General features: G+C 36.8%; 1 protein-coding gene and 1 long non-coding RNA gene across 3 annotated transcripts in view; one reads left to right on the top strand and one right to left on the bottom strand.

Annotated features, from left to right (window-relative positions):
• The window catches only part of PDE11A (phosphodiesterase 11A), a 109,516-nt gene that overhangs the window by 43,230 nt on the left and 44,593 nt on the right, over nt 1-21,693 (bottom strand). For both annotated transcript variants that reach the window (XM_071434844.1, XM_071434845.1), the window contains exons 6-10: nt 18,139-18,271; nt 15,695-15,770; nt 14,233-14,300; nt 13,781-13,873; nt 11,254-11,304 (exon numbers count right to left, since the gene is read on the bottom strand). In XM_071434844.1, coding sequence (XP_071290945.1) covers nt 11,254-11,304; nt 13,781-13,873; nt 14,233-14,300; nt 15,695-15,770; nt 18,139-18,271 — 421 coding nt within the window. The remainder of the gene's footprint in view (nt 1-11,253; nt 11,305-13,780; nt 13,874-14,232; nt 14,301-15,694; nt 15,771-18,138; nt 18,272-21,693) is intronic.
• LOC139593651 (uncharacterized) overlaps nt 1-21,693 on the top strand; it is a 103,571-nt gene that overhangs the window by 47,527 nt on the left and 34,351 nt on the right. Inside the window, exon 2 of the long non-coding RNA XR_011680361.1 lies at nt 12,921-13,031. This is a non-coding gene — a long non-coding RNA (uncharacterized lncRNA). The remainder of the gene's footprint in view (nt 1-12,920; nt 13,032-21,693) is intronic.

Below are 21,693 nucleotides of genomic sequence, written 5' to 3'. Positions count from 1 at the left end.
TGATTAGGAAAGAACCAGTGTGTCACATACTGCAGGCTAGCAACTGTCGAGTTTTTATGGCCATCAGTGCAGATGAGAAGTTTGTACAAAAGGGTCTATTCAGTCTCTGTTTCAGAATTTCAAACAAACACAAGCACCAAACCTAGGGCAACTATTTCTCTGTACTACAAAAGTGTCAGGCTGCCATTTCCCACAAAGCTTTACTTGGTTTTGGTGGCAAAAAGTCAGCTTTGTTACTCCCATGAAGAGCAGAATGGGTAATGTGGACTAGCCCTCCCCCTTACGCCTGTAAATTTGGGAGGGTGAGAAAAGTGGGATACAACATAGCCTTTTCCTACCCAGAAAGTGGAGGAAAAGTTCCGGCTCCTTCCTTGAAGACTCAGAAGAGGAAAAACATGATTAAGAGTGGAAGGAGCACGGACAGGTTTCTTCTCATGGTGGACGTAACGTGAAGGCATAGGGGGAAACTCACACATTTGGTGAAAAGAGCCCAGAATGTGCTCTGCAACTTTCAATTTGGCACATGGTGGAAGAGAGCATGTGAAAAAAGTGAAGGGGTTGCCAAGATCAGACACTGAAAAAAACCCCAAAGCCAGAACCTCAGAAATCAGAGCCACAATGTGCACTGGTATCACACTAATTTTGTGATCCCAGCACACTGCAGCAGCTCTCAGTGCACCAAAGCCAACATGCAGGACCACCAGTCCTGTGTCACCCCAGGGCCATGGTGGTGCTGCAGGGGCACAATGGTGCTGGATGGGATTTCCTGGGAGCCACTGAAATTTTCTTTCCGAGCAGCTGTGACAAATCAGGCTGGCAGTGCAGTGACTGGTGGGGAAAGTTATGCAAATGTATGAGTGGGTTACTGCTCCACTGGGGAGAAAGTCCTATTTCAGACCTGCTAGAGTGACAGCTATAGCAGAATACTGTCAGGTGGACAATAAATAATATTGACAATACCTTCAACCTTACTTCGTACGTTTACAGGAATCCTACAGAGAACATTTCTGTAATTCTCCTGAAAGTCTGCTTTTGTCTTTTTGTCCTTACTTTTTGTCAAGTTCTGATTGCAGGTTTAAAAGAAATCCAGCCATCCTATTCTGAACCCATAAATCACTCCCTAGGAGCACTCGGGAGTGCCCAAAAGAGCTTTCTCCCCAAACCAGAGGTTCATCTCACAAAATCTTCACAAGCCAAGGCTTACCCCATGTGGGACTTCTGCAGGGCAGGCTCCTCTCCTGCCCAGCTCCTCTCCCCAGAGCAGAACGTACATCCTGCACTGCCCCCTTCATCCACCAAGCTCCCCAGCAGAGAAAGCCTAAGCACCTAGGTGCCTAAGCACCCTGCACTGCAGCACGGCCTCTGGTTCATGCACAACTCACAGCCTCAGCACCACAAGCTTTTTGACAAAATCCAAAATGTACAGATCCCATTCTTTCAACAAAAAACAAATAATAGGCTCTTAAATCTTTATTTAGCTCCTTATTTACTACCCACATACTACTAGCTTTATAATTTTTCTCTAAACTAAGGTTTATGGTTGCTTTCATATATCACTACTTTGAGGTAAAAGGCTGCAACACTGACATAAACACTTGTTTCTTGACAGTCATGTTCTGAATACATGTATACTCTTTTGCTGCTTGTATCTTTTCCTTACCACTCCTCACAACAACAGGTTTCCTTCGGGGAAGGTAGAGGTAGCACAAGTAGCTACTGGAATCAGCTTAACAGCAGAGTTTATGAAGGCCATAGATAGGAATGGATTTTTTGTTATTTTTGGGGTGGGGTTTTGGTGTGCCCTGAGCTTGTTGCAGGCACAGAACACACACAGCTGTGTGGCAGCAGAGGAAGCAGGGTAGGTGAGTTAGGCAGGCTGTTGTACACACAGGCAGATTACGATGGGGTGTGTGTACTACAGTCTGTTTCTCATACATGTAAAGTGTTTGCAGTTTAAACTGGAAAGACTAAACCTGCAGAACTGCTGATACCATTTCTCTTAGAAGCTGTTTACTCTGCCAGGGTTTTTGCCCAGACTAAACCAATAGCAGACGCCCCCCGGAGCAGCCAATGAAACAGTGTAATAAATAACCTATACAAGATTGCAATTACAAATATTTTTGTACATAATATAGTCTGGATAATGTTTTGCTTGGATGACCTAGGCCCATACATCCCAAATTGATCTAGAAAGCAAGCGTGCATCCAGGGAATTATTTTCTTTCAAATAATGCCAGAGCCTAAGTCAATACTGCATAGAAGCACGGTCACTTACATGCTCATGTGTGGGACAACCCTTTCAGCACAGTCTCACCAGCTGATGGAGGAATGAAAAAGAAAAAAATTTGCAGGATACAACATGGCTGAACCTGTAAGGATATTTCTCTCCAGTCTCTCAGTGGCATGTGCAAGAAAGGCATACTGCCTTGTGCTGGGAACATATTCTGCCACATGCACACACACAAACATTATGATGGTGTGAAATTGCACTGGCATTACATTTTCCCAGGATTTTACGGCTGAACAGAAATGCTGCTTGGCGACCAGCCTTAAAGTGGAGCAAGGATGGCACCCAGTGGCCAAACAGATTCATCTCAGAAAAACGTCTCCCATTCTTCACTTCGGAGAGTTTTACTTATAAAAAGGTTCTAGCTCTAATATCAACTTATTGGAAACGTCAAAAGCTTTTAAAGGACACTGCCTTCTTCCTTTGGGGAACATTTATTGCTGTAAAATATTTTTTAAAAAAGCCTGTAGAAATTTTGCCGTTAATAATTTAAAATCAACACAAGCAAGTATTTATGACAAACAACTGCTTGCAGCTGGAACACTGCATAGAGGCAGAAATAAACAAAGAAAAATATTTTTTCCATTTGTAGGGTATATGCTAAGAAAAACAATAATTCCTGTTTTTAAATTCAGTACAACTAAGTTTTTAATTTTAAAATTAACATTGATAATATTAATTATTTAATTTAAAAATTAATATTGATAATATCAATGCCAAATAGAAAGTTTCTATCTGTATAAATTTTGGTGCAAAGCACCTCTATTTTTCAACCACAAAATTCCTACTTACAATTCTCAGCCTACTGGGACTACACAAGAAATCAAGCACAAATAAATAAGGAATAATTTAAAATGTGAAGTATTATGCCATTTTTATAGATTTCTTTGAAAATTTCTTTCCTCCATGAGATAAAATAAACACTAAAATGGTCTTTCTGGAGCAGTTGGGAATGCAGGTCTCAGAAGAGTGAGCTGTGACACACAGGGCCAGCCCAAGGGATGTCTCATCAGCTGTGTGGGGAATAATTTGCTCCTTGTTGGTGGCAAAAGAACCATGGTAAAGTCACACTGAAGAACTCCTAAATTACCATCTTTCACTGAAGTACCTCAGAGTTTTAAATTATGCTGGCCCACTTCCAGTACATGAGTCTGCTAGATAAATTTTTCTTCCTGTTTGAAAATTTTTCCTAATACAAATTCCTAAGTCTGTCACTGACTGAAGTACACTACTTTATTATTTGACAAGTGTTAATATTTTTTCCTTTTTTAATCATCCATCAGATACCCCTGTGGCTTGCATGGCAGTTTAAATGCATTCCATGCCTTATCATTTTTGCATGGTTGCTGGCTAAATAGTGTAGCAATGCTGAATTCTTTTTATTCCTTGATGTTTTCCATCTGACAAGGGATTCTTATGGAGCATGATGACCGATCAGATTGAAGGACAGACAACAGGTCTGTTGGGTACTAAATCATCTTCACTTGGGAGCAATGTTGTGTTCCAACAATTGCTTTTTCGAACTTGTTTTTCTAAGCATTATCAAGACCTGGACCAGTTAGGGGTTTGTGTATGGAAACAGATGCAAGAAACACAAGATTTCCCACGTGAATAACAAAAATCCAGTATCTGAGAGCAGCACAGTAGCAACATGTGTTTTTTAGTATGGACAACTTAATAATCCAAGCATTTTATTACTTCTCTGCTGAAAATGTCTGTTGTTTAAGTATCACTGTATTACTGTGCATAATTACTAAGAAACTGAAAAACAGCCACTATTAAAGGCAGTAATTCAGTAATATTTTTCAACTACTTGGAATGTTTTTATTTTAGTACTGTAAATATTAGAGTGTAGCAGAAATAATTAGGGTTATCTAGATCAATTGAAATCTACTTTAGCTTTAGAGAAGAAGGCTTTTTAAAGCAACTAGTACAAAGACTGTTTTGATCATGCACATACTTTAATTTTTTGTTATTTTAATTGATTAAAGTTTATTATTTTTAAGGTATTTAATGAGGAGATTTAAGCTTTTATCTAACTATGAAGTAGCTGATCTTGGAAAGAATAATTTATTTTTTAATATTTCTACTTACTGTGTGTTTGCAGTTAGAATATAAATGTTGATTTTTCACTTCTTTTTTAAATCATAGCCCTTAAGATCCCTTCTTTTTAACCTACAGCATAAATATATCCAAAGATTATTCTGCATAGCATAAATATGCTGGAATAAATATATTTTGCTTTTGCATATTAAAAAAATTCCACAGAAATTCCTCATTGACTTCTGCAATGTTCTTGCCCTGAAGCAATCCAGACCAGAATCTATTCCTTGCTGAAAGAAGCCTATCTCTTTTAAAAATTCATTTAATGACTTGTGCTAAACTCATAAATTAACAGAAAAAGTTGTCTGGGCATGGGTATATGATTAAATTGTGGGCTTTATCTAGCTTCCAGGCCCCAGGCTTCTTTCTTAACTTGGCCTTAACTCTCCTAAATCATATACAGTTTTTCTTCAAGATAAAGATTTATTTTAAAAGAGGATTTACTTATCCCCTACACTAGAAAATAAACTAGTTTTATGCAGGCTTATCATATAAATGCAATACAGTTGCATCACACAAATTTGTTGCAGTCCTAAAGTAGAATTGTCGAAACTTTCACAGATGTTTTAATATTTCTGTGCCCTCTTTGCAAATGGGAAAGCAAACCATGAAGTAGTGCCCTGCCCTGCTCAGATGATTTGGCAACACAGGGACAAGGAACTTGCCCAGTTAAACTGCAAATCTTCAGAGGGTGGATCTGTCCTCACAACCACTGCAGCCTCCCTTGGACCCCTCCAGAGCCAACAGGCAGGGCTGGCTGCACCCAAGAGGGCAGCACAGTGCTGGAGCCTCACCAGGCTAAAGCATTCCTTGTGAGTCTTCCCTCCACAACATCCTAGAAAATTCATATTCCATTTGCCCTGGAGGAAAGGTAGTATTTTCCTGTAGGAGCTCTATGTTTTCACCTGAAATAATAAATATGGCCATTTTAGAAATTTTACAAGAGGAGTCCCCTCTGTGATATTTTGCAGCAGTGTAATCTCGATTCCCTATGAAGTCAATAAACTCAAATGCTGAAATTTTAATAAAACTGAATGTTTAAGTTTCTGAAACCAAATTCAGAATTCCCACTAGCTTTTTCAATTACTATTCCTTGAATTAGGGTAGGCACAGTAGTATGGCACCAGTCTAGCAGGACAGCTCCAGCAGTAACTCCTGAAAGGTGCCTCTCATGTCTGTGACATGCAAAATTCATCCAACAATCTTTATTTCTCATAAAACACTTCCTGAAAGAAAATAAGCAAAAAAAAAAAAAGGTAATATTATTTGAACTGAAAAAACATACCCCCCTGGTGTGCTCCTTTCTGCTTTGGTGAGCTGCACATTGGAGTTCCCTGACCCAGAGAAGATCAGTCTCAATTTGTCTTTTCCTTCTGCCAATTCCTCATTTTAACACATTTAACTCTATCTACACTGATAGGTCATGTAGTTTAACTACAAGTTTGCTGAAGAGAGATTTTGAATTAGATTATAATCTCCACCCTAATTTCATTTGATGTCTCTAAATCCAGACATTTTATGAGAAAACACCATGAACAATCTTTCCATACTCCACTTCTCCAAGCCATTCCCTGTTCACTGAAATTGGAAAAAAATGGAACTACAGAGCACTTGTCTGAAGTCAGATGACAGCCTCACCTTTCAGAATCTAGTATAAACACTCAGTATTTTATTTTATCATTGTTTATAATTTTCAGTGTAACACATTGCAAATGTGTTCTTGACTTCTTGTTTCCATGACAACTGAAGACATGGGCATATGTCAAAGCGTATTAAATAATGTAATACAAAGAAGACCTTGGTTTGATGAACTATGAAACTCTTAACACAGTGCTTTAGTTCTTGTCTTACGTGGGCAGTGGATGTGGAAAAGCAGAGAAATTAACTGTGTTTTACATCTTGCGATCATGTACCTTTCTCAAAAGGGGAAAAGGGAACACAATTCAATATTAACACTTAAGCCCTGGTTACTCTCAAATTTTTTCTTTATTTTTTTCCTATTGTTGCTATTCTCAGTGGAACCTGAGCAGCTGGAATAGCACTATGGAAAAGCTCAGTGCCAGCCAAAGAGAAGTGAGTGTGAGCAGCCTTGGAGGCCAATCTGGCAAATCCTGCAGCATGTGAAGAGCTTCGTGTTTCCCCACACATGAAGGGGAACACAGGGTACCAAACTGATTGACACAGCAGTGCCATAAAAAGCAACAATGCATAACCCCCTGAATTCTCTGGCAATGTTTCATACATGCTCCAAAACCAAGGCCAGATTGCCTTTCTGAAGTTTAGTTACTGAGGAAGACTATGAAGTAATTATTTTAAACTACTAAAATTATTTAGTTACAAGCGTATAAAAAAGTAGTAAAAGTAGTTCTAAAGTGAAAGATGACATCACAGTAGAGAATAACATAGCCAAGGAATGCTTTCTCTATTGTTTCAAATGTTGAAGATAAAACCAGTACAAAAATTTCATTTGTTCTCATTGTGCTGCCCATCGTTATACATTTAAGGGTGCATAAGGCACGAATAACAAATGTTAAATCATACATAACTCACTCCAAATATCAAAATCACATAGATCCATCATCTTTCGTGGATTCAACCATTTACATTGTCATATACAGTAGCAGTCTTAAAAGTTGTTTCTTTTTTTTTTTTTGGTTAAAACTTTTTTCATCATTGTGTAGTTAAAGGAGTGTTTTTAAGAAAGACGCAAAAACCTCCCTATGTGAAGGTAGATCTTAAATAGCCACACGTCAAGAAGGCTACAAAACTGAGAAATGCAGAAATTGTTATTGTTATTCATGCTACATTTTGAACTGAAGATTCTGTAAAGCAGGTGATACATTATTTTCCATTGTGCATCTCTCCTGTGTGCTGTTTGACCTAAAAAAGGGAATCTCTCCCAGGGCTATAAATAATGCATCATAGTCATTAAATATTGATCTGGCTTATGCCATTGACAGCTGCGCAATTAGGCTTGCTTCTTAAAAATAGCTTCTTGTACATTTCCCATAATAGGACAGCGTTTACATATTCTCTTTGGAAACTACATTGGTGAAATTTAAAGGAGGTGTGTGTTTTGTGGGGCTGCTTGCTAAGTCATGGGACTTGTTCATCACTGTCTCATAAATCAGTAACTCTTGCTATAAATATCCTGTCCTGAACACAATTCTCCGTTCTTTACTCATGTATCTATATTTGTCTAACACATAACTATATTTAGGCTTGCAGAACCTGAATTTCAGTAAGAAAAAACCTGGCACAGGCTTGCTATAGGCTGCTACAGAATAGCTTCAATCTCAGATTAATCAGATCTCAAGTGCCTTGTCTGTTCCAATGACACAAATGTTTATAGCACTAGCCCTAGTACACAGCAGAAATGACACAATAGTCTTTTAAGTCTAAAATACAAGGGAGAAGTAAGTTGCCACAGTTTTTAAAATCACAGCTATTTCTAACTTCTTCTAAGTTCTTATGCATTAATTAATAAAATTGATATTGATGTGGATATGATTCAATGGTGCATTGCTTTAGCTTATCCTGCCAAAATTCAGTTTGAATTTAGCATAGTTATGTAGATGCAAGAGAGGAGAAGCATTGTGATAAACCAGGCTGAAGACTTCAGACATTCTCAGAAAAAAATTGCACTCTAGGTGATGTTTCTTTTGTTTTGCTTGCAAATGCCCATGAAAAGTAAAGTTTAGTTTTTCTTCCTGTACCTGGAAGAATGGTATCAGAAACCACAGTAATGTGGCACATATCAGAAAACCTAAAAAAATATTATGCAGTTTGTGTGAATTTAGCAGTATATTTAATTTATATCTTTTTTGAAGCTATAATAATCTAAACCTGAAAATTAAAAAAAATCTAAAAATATTTAGTATCCAATTGTATGGCATGGTCTATTTTCATACACTCATGTTTTATTGTTGCATACTGTGAACTTCCTCTGTATTTTTCCAGCTCCACCAGCAATAGTGCTTTGCACTTTTTCCCAGACAAACATCTGGAGAAAGGCTTAATATCTTAAGGGTTTCTTATTAAGGTGGGGTTTTCTTCACTAATTCTTAGATGGGATTACAAAAACCAGAAATAAATGTTATTTATTTTACAGAACTTGGTCACAGTGATTATGTTTAATTATTAAAAAGATGGCTATATTTGTGAATTTGTGTGTTTGTGAATTCATCCACTGACAGTAAGAAATTAATGATGAAATTTCAGGTAAAAAAAATCAACTTTAGCTACTCTTGCTGGGCTTTTTATAATGCAATAAAATAATTCACTAGTAAAAGCCAGAGGAAAAATAAACTTTAAGTACACTTGTAATTTTTCACTTTTTATCAGAATATTCTCAAGATCCTGTGCAAATAAAAATTAATGGAAAAACATTTTATGAAAACTATAAAAAGTGAGATTAAAAAGAGGGAAAGAAAATCTTGTACTACAAGAGCATGTAATTATTTCCAAGATCCTGCGATCCAGTTACAGTTAAGAAGTTGTCAAATCCAGTGTATTGCCACTGCAAAGTCCTTAATTACTGCTGGGTGTCAGTCAGGAGCCAATAGTGATCTCCTGGAATCACTCTCATTTCGATGTTTCTGTGGTGTGTGTGTCTCTGCTCTGACTGCACCAGGACATCGTGTAAATCAGAACAGACATTTGCTCTGACACCTGCCAATAAATCACCACAGAGAGAGGGGACACATTTAGCCCCAAACACCCCCAGAGGGAAGGATAGTTTATTAGCCAGTCAAGTCTAGAAGATGATCCTAATATAACAAAGGGCTTAAACAAAATATAACAATATAACAAACAGGGAAAAGAGCAGTGATTTCAGGGTAGGATGCCTTGGGAGACCGCAGCAGGGAGGCCAGCTGTAAGCAGGGAGATGGGAGCAATTTCATCCCCCAGATGGATGGGCCTCTCTGAGATGAGCTCCGTGTCACAGGCCCACAAGACATGCTGGTTGTCTCTGGGTTTTTGTTCTTTTGTTTTGCTTACATCCAGTGGTGCAAAAGCATTAACAAAAACTACTTCAGAGACATTTTGTCAGGAATTAAGTGAGACAACTGGATATAGACATAGAGAAGTGACAATTTTACTTGAAGAATAGCCTAACTTACTTTAGGCATAGCTTGGTTATGTTCCTTATTTTCTCACCTATGTTCTTTATATGACACGTCTTTTGGAGTGATATCTTTTGGAATTATTACTGAATAAGTGCTTTTCATTTCCTTTTACATTATTATTAGCCATTAAATGGATAGTTGCATGCCTTCAAGGTAAATGGATAATGAAAAGAGATGTCTTTGTCATGAAGTCACCTGGGAAAACAAGTAGAATAGCTTCTTATCACATGAGCATCTGTGTCCAAAGAGTAACATAGCAGGCTGTTATTTCAACTACAGAGGCTATGAAGGAGAGTTATCTTTCAATGGCTGGCAGAAATCAAGTATGGCCCTCTTGTACATACAAAGATACTGATGGAATCCTGAGAGTCATAGAAACTATATTACAGATGTGTAGTCTAAGGTAAATTGAAATATAAAAGCAAAACAGAAAATTGATGGTCCTTTACCCCTTTCTTTCCTCTTTCTCAAAAGTGTTCAGTTCTTTTTGCCGAACACTAAATACAATTATTGCACACACAAAAGTACTTCCTGTAGTGTTGCATGATCTTCAAGTATGCTGATTCCAGAAATACTTCAGTAATCTCATCTTAAGCATACACAAGTGTGGGTAATTGTACCAGTAATTACAGTGGAGGGAGAGTATTACACCCTTATCACCAGGTATCAATACAGATACCAGGCACAGCCATCATCTGGGCAATAATCTACAAACTCATTAACTAGCAAAAGCTGCCCTTCCTCAGCCCAGATCACTCAGCAGGATCAGCTCTATGTGTGGTGCAGAAAGCAGGTTGCAGCCTGACAGCCAAGTGTCAAAATAAGCACCCAACAGCTATTTTTCAGCTAGACAGATGCCAGAGCTCCAGAGCAGGGAGTGCCAGCAATGTGCAATGGGTCACGGCAGTCCAGATCTCCTTCCTAGACCTCACTACAGTCTCTGATGCACTGTGTGTCCAGGAGACCAACAGTGATACCCACCATGGGAGTCTCCCATGGGAGCTTTGAGGAGCCCTCTACCAGCATTGCCTCCTCTTAGCCAAGGGAAGCATCACCAAATTTCCCAAGTGCCTCCCCAAGCAGGAAAAGAGAAATAGTCTATCACAAAAGCAGCACTGGAGTGCTGGCAGTGATGAAAGATCAAGGGCACTGCTCCCCCTACTTTCTAGCCCAAGGCAAGGCAGGATTCAGTGAGAACATGTAATTACTGGTCCCTACCAATGCTATACTCAGAACACATCACTTTCACATTCTGCCAAGGGTGCTTACAAGAGTTCGAAGATCCCTCACCTTCCTGTCCAGCCTTCTGAGCCTATGCATAATCTGGATAGTGAATGCTCCACTTTTTTAGCAAACATAGGGCAGCTTCCAAGCTGTAAGCATGTAAAGTCTCAAGTTCCTTTCTTTTTCTGTAGTCTCCCTCTCATCTCCTACGTGGTATGACTTCCCTGTGATGGTTTCTGCTTAGGAGGCCACCAAACCCACAATGACATGCAGTTCCAGTAGCTGGTGCTGGGACAATGGGACTTCGCTGCTGTGCACTGCAGCTCTTTATCCTCTTTGTCCTTTATCCACCTTTCCTGCATAACAGCCTTACATGTAATATATACATTGTAAATAATTTTTAATTAAGATTTTCTGCTTATGATGTAAAGCTTCTCTCAGATAGTGAAGACAAATATGAATTTACAGTTATAGTTTCAGAAATTAGTATATCAAAAACTTAAATCTTACCTTGAATTTATCAACTTCTGCCTTCGAACATGTTGCATGATAAGACAACACCTGCCCCAGAACAAAAGAGAAAAAACATTTTTGTACACTTGTTAAGTAGCAATATCAGGGCTCTGTACTGCAGTCTAATCAGTTATGTTTAAAGCAAATTTTATTAGCATTTGTGTGATAATTCTGTTCTGATTGACAGCATGTAATAGCTAATTACAGGTTATCAGGCATACATTTGGCAGTTATACTGCAGGGAATTTTATAGGGAATAATGAACAGTAAGTAATTTAATATTATAAGGATTCCTACATTGTTCTCCTGAAGTTCTGCATCAAAAGAGAAAGAATTTAATGTAAAAATAACAGTAGATTTATGGACTTTTAATAATGCCTTTTCCTGTACTGAAAAGCTTTAATGCCTATACTAGTGGCACATCGCTGCATCCAAATATCAGCACCTCTGTGGTGTGTCTGACATTCTCTTCAATACCATTCTGCAGAGAGCAGCATCAAATAAAATGTACAAAGTACTGCACACCTGCTCTTGTGAGGGAGCTCCCAGAGCCAGAGCACTCCCAGCAAGGACAGGTTCTTCCCCACATGCAACACCTGACCTGCTGATGTGCTACAGCTTTGATACAGGCTTCTCACTTGGAAATAATTTTCATCTATGAATGTCTCTGTTATTCATACAAACACCTAAACTGTGTCGCATGGCTTGTTGATTTGCAACGCCTTGTGGCACTAAGTCCCAAGACATTTTTACTCTTCTCAGTTTTAGGGATGCCACCTTTTACAGTAACAGGAATTCATTCCTGCACTATAAAATAATAAATAAAAACCATAAACTCATTTGTTCTGTACATCATGTCCTTTCTCAAATAGTATCTATTTTTCTGTCCAACCATTCTGCAACTTCTCTTAGAAACTGGTAAGATTAGTCAAATTATATCTTATGCTATGACAGATTACACTTAACAACCAAATTCTCCTTGATCTGTATTCATTATATCTCTTTAGGTTTTAACAGTCTTCCTAAGTATTTATTATTCTAATCTTTAAATAAATTTGCAAATTTAGTGTCCATAGTATAAAAAAAAGTATTTAGCCTGGCTTTGAATCATGGCAAACTTTCCTGATAATTTATGTTTTGCTCTTCTATTTATTAGTCACTCTTATCAGAATATTGTATGAAAACCTGTATCAGCATATATGGAATCATAATAAGAATCTTATTATGATATATAACAAGTTCATTTATTTTACATCTGATATCAATGTAATTTTCAAGTGCCTTTTATTGCCATTTTAGCTAAACACATAAATACTAACGAAGTATTCTATTAGTGAAAATCCACAGTCCTTCATCTCATACCATTCTAGTGTTCAGTACTTTTCTCCTGCATCTTCCATCACTTTATGTAAATATAATCAAGAGCTGTTGCCCATTTATAGAAATAATTACTCTTAATTGAAGATTAATGGCTATTTATTAAATCTATACTCTACATATAAGCTATATGGTTATTAGTCCTTTTTTAGATCAAAGAAAGAAGCTGTATTTTAAACTAAAAATATTTAGTTTTCTTTTATTTCAGTAGCAAATAAACTTCTATGTGAAGTTTCATCCTTATATATCTGTGTGTGACATCTATTTCTGCTTGCTTTTCTTGCCAGGAGGAGCACTCATTCTTAGGTGTCATATTCCACAAATATCTGGGACATATGAAGACTTATCCATGACAATGACATGTAAAGTATAAGGATTCTTGCAGGAGGCATGAAAAGGTAAGTTTTTAACTTTTCCTCCTACATGGGTAGATATATACAAATAATAAAGAAAGCCGCTTGTGCTTAGGATTTCTAACACCAACAGCCTTACTGACTTTGGAAAGCTTAACAGGCCTGTGTGCAGCACAGGATGCAACCCCACTATGCAGAGAAATATCTCAAACCCCAAAGCAAAGAAAAAAAAAAAGCCTCTTTACAGGAATTCAGTTGGGTTTGATTTTTCTTTTAATAGAAAGAATTTCATATCTCATTGAGGTCAATGTTATTTTTGTGGTTCGTATTGTAATGGTGAGTACTGGAGAAACTCAAAGGAATTACACAGGTAAAAGGTGCACATATCAGACATAACTAGATTATTTTCTTCTCTTGTCACATGTGAAATATAAAACAATACCAATATCTTAGTGATGTTACCCTTTCCTCAGAGCAATGTTTTAAGATTAATCAGTCTTGCATAATGCTTTTTTTGAGAGATCTGAAATTTCATTCAAACTGCTCTTAATTATTGTTATAGTAGGAATAATGTAAATTTCTTAAGCTATCCTCAAAACTCCTGGCTTTTTTCTCACCAAGATTATTTTTAATGTGATAATGTTTAAAATCTCCAGATATATAATAGACCACTGTGCTACATTGTTGAATTTTGTTAGAGAAGCTTAAATAATCATAGTTTTTAAAAATATAGTGGGCTTCTTTACATGTGAGAGTTAGGAGCAAGAAAAGGTTTCACAAAGATGTACACATACATCAAGAGCCACGGATTGTTTTGCCCAGGATTTCTTCACTTGGTCATACATAATTGTGTTGTTGATACCCAGGCCGCAAAAAATAACAAAAGCCTAAAATTTAAAAAGAGAGAAAAGAGAGTCAATTATGAATCAGTTATAATACAAGCACAAAGATGAACACTGGCTTAATCATTAAAAGAAATTACATTGAAATATTAGGAATAATCATGTTTAAACAGGTTATTTTAAGAATGCAGGTGAGTCACTGGCCTCCAGATGAGAGATTAGATGCCAGAAACTTGTTTTAATTAGGATGCCACCTTCTAAGTGAGGATTTCTGAGAATTAATGTCAAACTGCGAATATAGACAAGATATTCTCTCCCCATCCCTGGAGTGGACTGAAGCAGATTACTGAGAAATACCAAATGCCACTGAAATGTATGTTAATGCTGAACTGAATGTCTCTTACTTCAAACAGTCGCTGGTCAGCGTCGTCAAAGGATTTCCCATCAAGCCTGTTCAACACTTGAGCTACCCCTTTAGAAAGAATTAATATGTGTTATAATCTTCATTCATTAATGCACAATGCAGAATGTTTTATTCATTGGTAAAATGTAAACCACATATTTCAAACTGAAAAGCAAAATGCAAATATTTATTCTGAAAATAATTAGACACAGATGTGCAATAATTTGATTGTTTTGATACTTGCACTTTCAGCTGTTATGCTTTACTCTCTAAGTATAATACTGCAAATCTAAAAGTTACTCACAGTGCTTTTCACAAAAGGTTAAAGATCTATTTGAGAAAGATCTTGATCACTTTGCTTCACTTTGCTAACAGCAATCACATAAGTTGTCCTAAAAAATTTGGAGTTACAAATACAATTTACTAAATCAGTACTTTCATCCCTAAAATCTCACTTAGTTTAGCATCACCTGGGTATATAAACCCTTTTATACTCATGAGTGGTTCATTAATTTACTCAGTCAATGAAAAAATGCATTTTCCAAACTAATGCTGATTTCTACAACAAACATTTCTATTTCATTTAGGTACAATAAGTCCTTAGAAAAATACTGTAAGAGTAATCCACTGATAAGAGTTCAAATTATTTCTCATTCTTGAAGATAAGGTACAGTTCACAACAAAAAACAAGACATGTTTTTAAAGGCACAACTCCCACGTCACCTCTGCTAAAGAAGCTCAAAGAGCCTGCATGACACCAAGTGCCTTCAGCAATGCACTTCTGATCTCAGCTCTCCCTGGCAGCCACAAGGCACAGGCATCTACTCTTGCCCTGCCAGTATAAATTGTGATTGCTTTGACGTCAGTTCTGAGGAGCATTAGCAGAGGAATCTGGCACTGTTATTTACAAGCAGTCCTTTTTGTGCCAAAAGCAGGTAATAACACAGGGCCAACTGCTGGTGTAGCATAGCTGCAAAGAATCCTATCAAAGATCCTCTGAAACTCTGTCACATCCTGATCCAGCAACCACCACTGCAACAGGCAACTCCGACCACTGCCAAGCCCCCCCAGCAAATCTTCCCTGACTGCACCCAGAGTTTATCATTAGAGGGAAATGAACACTTAGCTTTACTGCAGACAGTTGCCCATGTACTAAAGAAGGAGACCCAAGGAAATCATAAATGCATATAAAACATTTTTCACTAATATGGTTAGAATTACTGTTTTCATCTTATTAAAGTTGAGTACAATATATAACTTAATAACAACACGGCTGGAAAGCTGAAAAAGTCCATAAAGTATCCAAGTCAAAACATCCCTTCTTGGATACTTAGCATGCATCCTAGGTACTGTAACTTAACAATCTTCAGCTGGGAAAAAGAAGGTAAAGGAACACAGAATTAAAAAGATAAAACTAAATTTACATTAGCACAAAAATTATGCAGCCATGAAGGAAGTCTTACCAATTATTTGGTGGGTGCTGTTCCATATTGGAACACAAAGAACAGATCTTATGTGAAAGCCAGAAATTTGGTCAGCCTAAAATGTAGAAATGAGAGCTTCCATTAGTGGTGCTGTTTTCATTTTTTAAAATCATAGTAATAGAAATGTCAAGGAGTAAGTTTACATTATAAATGTCATTTCATATGAATCAGCTCTCAGAAAAAAAAAAATCTGCTGAAACTTCATCCGCAGTAACCAAAAGTCAAAAGGATTATTTTAAAAATTGCCAAAGAATATAAAAACATTAGCATCTTTGGCACATTAAGCTTGCACTATTTGACTCTGATTTGGCACTAAAGACAAACTATAATTGAGCCAATATCCAGACAAATTTTGGATTACTTACACTGGTGGATTAGTAGAGATAACTTTCACTGAACAAGTTTGCCTTAGAAGTACCCTTCCCAGCTGTCAAACTGAAATTGGACTTAGCAAGGCAGCTGTAGAAGGAGGCTTACAGGAAATACACATTTTCAGAAGAAAGGTGAGAGTAAGTAGGGAATTGTGCAGAAGTGCAAGTTAGTAAAAAATGTAAGGATGGAGCCAAACCCTAGATTTGAGATAAATGGTCCTTTTGTTCCAATGACAATTTACTGCCTCATTTATTGTTTTCTAGCTAATACAGTATACAACTTCACAATTTATTTCAAATTTCACTGATTCTCTTTTTTTCTACAATTAGTAACATTATTCTTTAGTGTCACTGCATTGAAATGTGAACAGAAAACAGTTTTTCAAAAGAGATCAGAGAGCAGAATGGGTCCACTCAGAGAAGATCAGGAGATGGTCTCTTACTAAAACTGCCACTGCTACAGGCAGTGTTTAATAGAAGAGAACTAAAAGACCAGCATTAATTCATATATGGGAAGCAGGATGGAATCACTGTGATGTCCTAGCTAGCAAAAGATATAACTCAGGTTTTAATTAGATTACTGCCTATTTGTACATACTCAGAACTCATCACTGAAACTGGTGTGGAGTGCCACCTAAAATCCATGGGAATGGGGCAATAGTTGATTAAAATGTATGTCTTGAAATGAACTGCAAAATACTTTTGCATTAAATTCTTGATGAATGAGTTGAAAATTGAGCATCAACATTTGCAGATGAGAAGTAGTGTTCTGAGAAAAAAATAAGAGATGATTTTCAACTGAAGCAGAGAACAGAGAATTTCTGTTCATAACTACAAATACATGTTTGATTCTATCTAAGTAATAAGGGATACTATGTTCCTCTTAATACTCTTGTCTATAGAAATAATTGAGTAGAAAGACTGAATTTAAGAATTAAATTTTCATAGGAACCCATCAAAAGAAAATTATTATTGCCCTTTGTATCATTTTCTTTATATATATTGGGTAGTGCCTCCAACTTGGAAAGAACTAACTGTGAAACAAATAAGAGATAGCTGAATTATTCAGGAGATGATATAATACAAGTACAATTGCAAACATCAAGGACTGGCATGCTTTAAGTTAGCATATCTAAACACCCCAGGCATTAATTGTACTTGCAATTCTGAACAGATTAACATCAATGCAGTTTTCTTTTATACTTCTACAGCAGGCCCCTTTTATTTTTTCTTGTTTCAAAAAATTCTGCTGGTTTGAGAGATAATCCCTTTAATGACACGTGGAATAAAATTGGAACCAAGCAAACTCTCAACATGAAACACTTCCAAGAACACTTACTGTAGCAATATATTTTAGGAGGCTTTCTGACCAAGGCTGTGATTAATGTGCTGTCCGAGTGCTGGCCAAGTCCTCCATAGTAATGCTGGATTAGAATTCAGTGAAGATTTTGTCCTTCCATACACCTCTAACATTTATTTAGATGTTAAGTATACTTACATTTTTATCTACACCTTTCTAATGGGAAATGAATACCTTAAGATACACAAACAACTTTTATTGGGAGTGAATGTATCTTGAAGAAGTACCCAATCCAGTGTGTATTTGAGCAAATTAAACTCTTGGTTGGCTAAGTTAGATCACAAACAACATTTGTCTGTCTGGATACCAGCTCTGCTCACATTCTGTCTGTGTGCAGCCCCAGTCACCCCAACAGCTAACAACGCTGGTGCTGCTAACACTGAACACCAACAAATTTTCAGCAATAAAAATCAGTTTGCATAGGTATCAAGGCAATTGGTAGGGGAATCACTTATAAACAGGAAAAAAAAAGAATCATGGACAAACAACTCAAAGTAATATGCTAATTCAGTGATCTGTGTTTGCATTATAAAACTACAGAAGACCAGAAGGATAACTTACTGAATAGAAAAAAATAATTCAATAAATATTCACTTGTCTCACAGCCACTTGGCTATAAAACCAAAATTTTTATATTAGTTGTGATGCTCAAAAGTAATATATAATTAATTCCATTTGTAAAAATCTCCCACCTCAGCATCAAAGCGGGGGTCCTGATAGGCATCACTGATGTTCACTGGGAGACCTGTGGAGGCGACGAGTTCAGCAATGCTGTTGTTTATTAGCCAGTCTGAATAAGATGATTTTTCCACGCTGTCTTTGAAACTATCAAAATGCAGGGCAAGGGAAGAAAAGTAGAGAGTCAACGTTAACTGCAAGTCCAGCATGTCTTAAATGCACATTAATAGGAACAGCAGAACCATTCACAATTATTAATAGTTACCAAAAATTAACTATAGAACAATAATTTGGTATTATTGAAGTGGTACCTCAAAAATTCTCTCCTTTACATAACTCTTTCTATTGAAAACAGCATTGGTGTCTCAAGTAAGTAAAATATTTGATAGATTTTACCTATGAATCACCAGTGGACTGTGTTCTAAGTTTCTGTAGAATACTGGACTGCTCATGAAAAGCAACCAGTTCTAAAAAATATTTTCAGTAGAGTAACCTAAAATATATACTTTTAAGCATTTTTAAATTAATCTAATAATCTGTGATATTTTCAATTTTTATTTTCAGTAATTTTGTTGTCAAAATGACTTTTGAAAAAATTTTGGCATCTGAAATGCCATATCTGAATGGCTGAAGAAGGGATCATTGAATAAGCCTTAAATCAATCCTGCAAGTATATTGCAGCAGGTAGATCCAAGTAGTCACACAAGACACGAAGGATTCCTTTTTTTTACCTGGTTGAGCTTCTGCCATGGTTACTGAGGGGCTCAAGACCTATCACTAAATGAGCAAAAGACAGTAAAATGATGGCCTCAACTCACCACAGTCCACTGCAGCTTCTCAGAAAACTCAGTGTTTAGCAGACCTTAAATTCCTCACCTAATCAGCAGGAAAGTTCTCTTTGACTTACTTCAGGCAGGTTCTTGACATTGGCAATGTCTGGCTACTCATGACTGAATAATAAAAAAATGCCTGTTGTCTTAGTTTTAAAAAGAAAAACTGGTAAATTTTTAACACCTGAGAAACATTTCTTAGAAAAAAGTTACTAAGAAGCTATGGAGAATACAATAGTTTGAGGCTTTGAAGCATTCCTCATGAATGAAAGCAGGCTGAACAGTAAAATCCTTGAAAGACTCAATCAAAGTGAAAGGATTGATTTTTGTTGGCTGCATTGATTTTCTGGAGACTAATTCAACTACTTCACTCATCTAAAAGAAAACGTAATATTCTTAAAAGGCTATAAGTAAAAATAATAATGATTTACAGAAATCTAGAGGAATCCACTTTCATTTGGGATAATAATTTTGAATGACTGTAATAAATGTTATGTGTACACTTTGACAGAGACCTTTACATAAATATAATGGGCTTTAAGCTAAGTAAAAAAATCACATTTATAATTTAACATTTAATTCATAATTTAATTTGTTTCAAATACTTCAGAGGCAAAAATCTTTAAGGATAAAGATCTAATTTAGAATGCATAGTTCCCAGTCCATAACTTATCTGAATGATACTATCATGTAAGACACATACATCAGGACTGTATATAGGTGTCAAGCATTTTAAGCAGCAAATTAATTCCAGGAAAAGGAACAAGATAACATTCATAATTAAGTTTTAAAAGCAGATTCTATTATGGTCTCTCCATTCCTAGCAAGCACTCTACACCCATACTCCAGAAGACAGGCACATCATCCCAGGGGCAGTAAAACAGTTGAGGGATTTCAGCCCTTCCTCTGTACCAGCCCAAGTGGGAAGGAGCACAGATATTTTTGCCCACACAACTCATACTCTGGCCCAGGCAGGAGACTTGTCCACTAGCACTGGTACCCAGGTTAGAGAGCTGTCATCTCAGCTACCTGCTAAAATGGAATCTCATCTGCCAAAACTGCTGCTTCTGTGCAGGAAAGGCACACTTCACAGCACATTCCATCAGGCTCATCTTCATCTAGATCATACCAGAACTGAGCCCCCAAGGATTCTGACATTTATGTAATATTTTTTCAAAGGGAGAGAAAATTTAGGGGACTTGGCAAACTTGTACTTCAAGAAGAAAATCACTGGGAAAAACAAAAGCATCAGTGTGCTAGTATGGATAATAAAGAAACTTGATTGTGGTGTGTGATGAAAACTTGGAAACTGAACAAAAAAAGGCAAGTGTGGCCTTGCAAGACATTTCTTTGCAAACAACAGCAAAGAAAATAAGTCTGAATATTTATTATGATATTTAGGTATTTAACAGGTGAGCTGCCATCATGCAGATTTATGAAGGCAAAAGAAAAGCCAACTTCTAAAACTGTGTGAGAAAGTATATTGGGGCATGCATGAAATATTGTCTTAGGACGTTCTTTCTCATTTAGATAAAACATAATGAGAACTGTTCTCAGCCTGAAATGTCTGGATTTCAACTAAAATTTCAAAGAAATAATGTTTTTCTTAACTGCTGTAATGATGAAGAAACTCATCTTCTTTTCCCCACATGAAAAGTCTCATGACTTGACATCAGTTACAGCTGCAGAATGCAGAATGAAAAGGGCAAAACTCACTAGGAAAATGCTCAAATGTCAAGGGCTCGCGGCATTGTTCTGTATCCTAAATAACCTTTATTTTTTCACAATAGTGCCAATAACTCAAGCTGTGCCTGTGCTAGATCCAAATGTGACATCATATCTGCCAGTCTAACCTTGGTCTTTGTAAAAGCAACTTCACTTTCCACAGGAAAAAATAATCACAGAAAAAGTGATACATCTTTATGTTAAAATGCACAGAAATATACCTTTAGGAATCTTATGAAGGCTAGCTACCAGGTTATGTGTTTATTCATGTCTTGGAATAAAGTTAAAATATTCTTGACTTGACTATAAGCAGAGCAGGCTACTACAAACTGCTGTGGCAACATGCTAATATAACTATGGTAACAAGAAATGAGCCAGCTTGGTTATCTTGATACCACTCTACATTGTTTTGACTAATCTGGCTACTGATCAAGTTTGAGAAAAACAGGAATAACAACCACATTCCTTGATTCATACTCCTGTCCCTGAATAAAAGAAATGTATTTTCACCCCCTAGGAAAGACCAACTGCTACTCTAGAACTCTTTGTCAAAAGCAACTTGTGATTCCCAGATGAATCAACAGATTATTTAATCATATTTAAATCTTCCTATTTTTTTATTGCTTGTTTTCCATTTGCTTCATCATTCCCATACCAGGACATGGAAAGGAGATAGCTTCTACCCATATTTCTATGTGGCCCTGGACTCTGATGTGAGCTTGCACATCTTAGAAATTTTCTAACACTACCCATTTCTAATGATGTGAAATCAATCCATGAAAAGGTTTATCACCATGACAGCCATTTGATATGGAAAATTCTCCTTCAGAATCAGTATGAATTAATCTGCATAAAACCTGTGTGATAAACACTGAGCCCTGAAAGATGGAAGAAATGTGCTCACAATAGTCCTGCATCCTCATCCCCTCATTTGGTATATAGGACATTTTATGTGAACTGCTACCAGCGGTGTAACCTTGCAGGGATTGATATAACAACCTCACATGAACAAAA

The sequence above is a fragment of the Agelaius tricolor genome, unplaced genomic scaffold (genome assembly GCF_023055355.1).
Source record: "Agelaius tricolor isolate 1412-34295 unplaced genomic scaffold, bAgeTri1.0.p SCAF_10, whole genome shotgun sequence".
In the NCBI taxonomy this organism is placed as follows: domain Eukaryota; kingdom Metazoa; phylum Chordata; class Aves; order Passeriformes; family Icteridae; genus Agelaius; species Agelaius tricolor.
The sequence above is the reverse complement of the archived record's forward strand: the minus strand, read 5'-3'. Positions and strand labels throughout refer to the sequence as shown.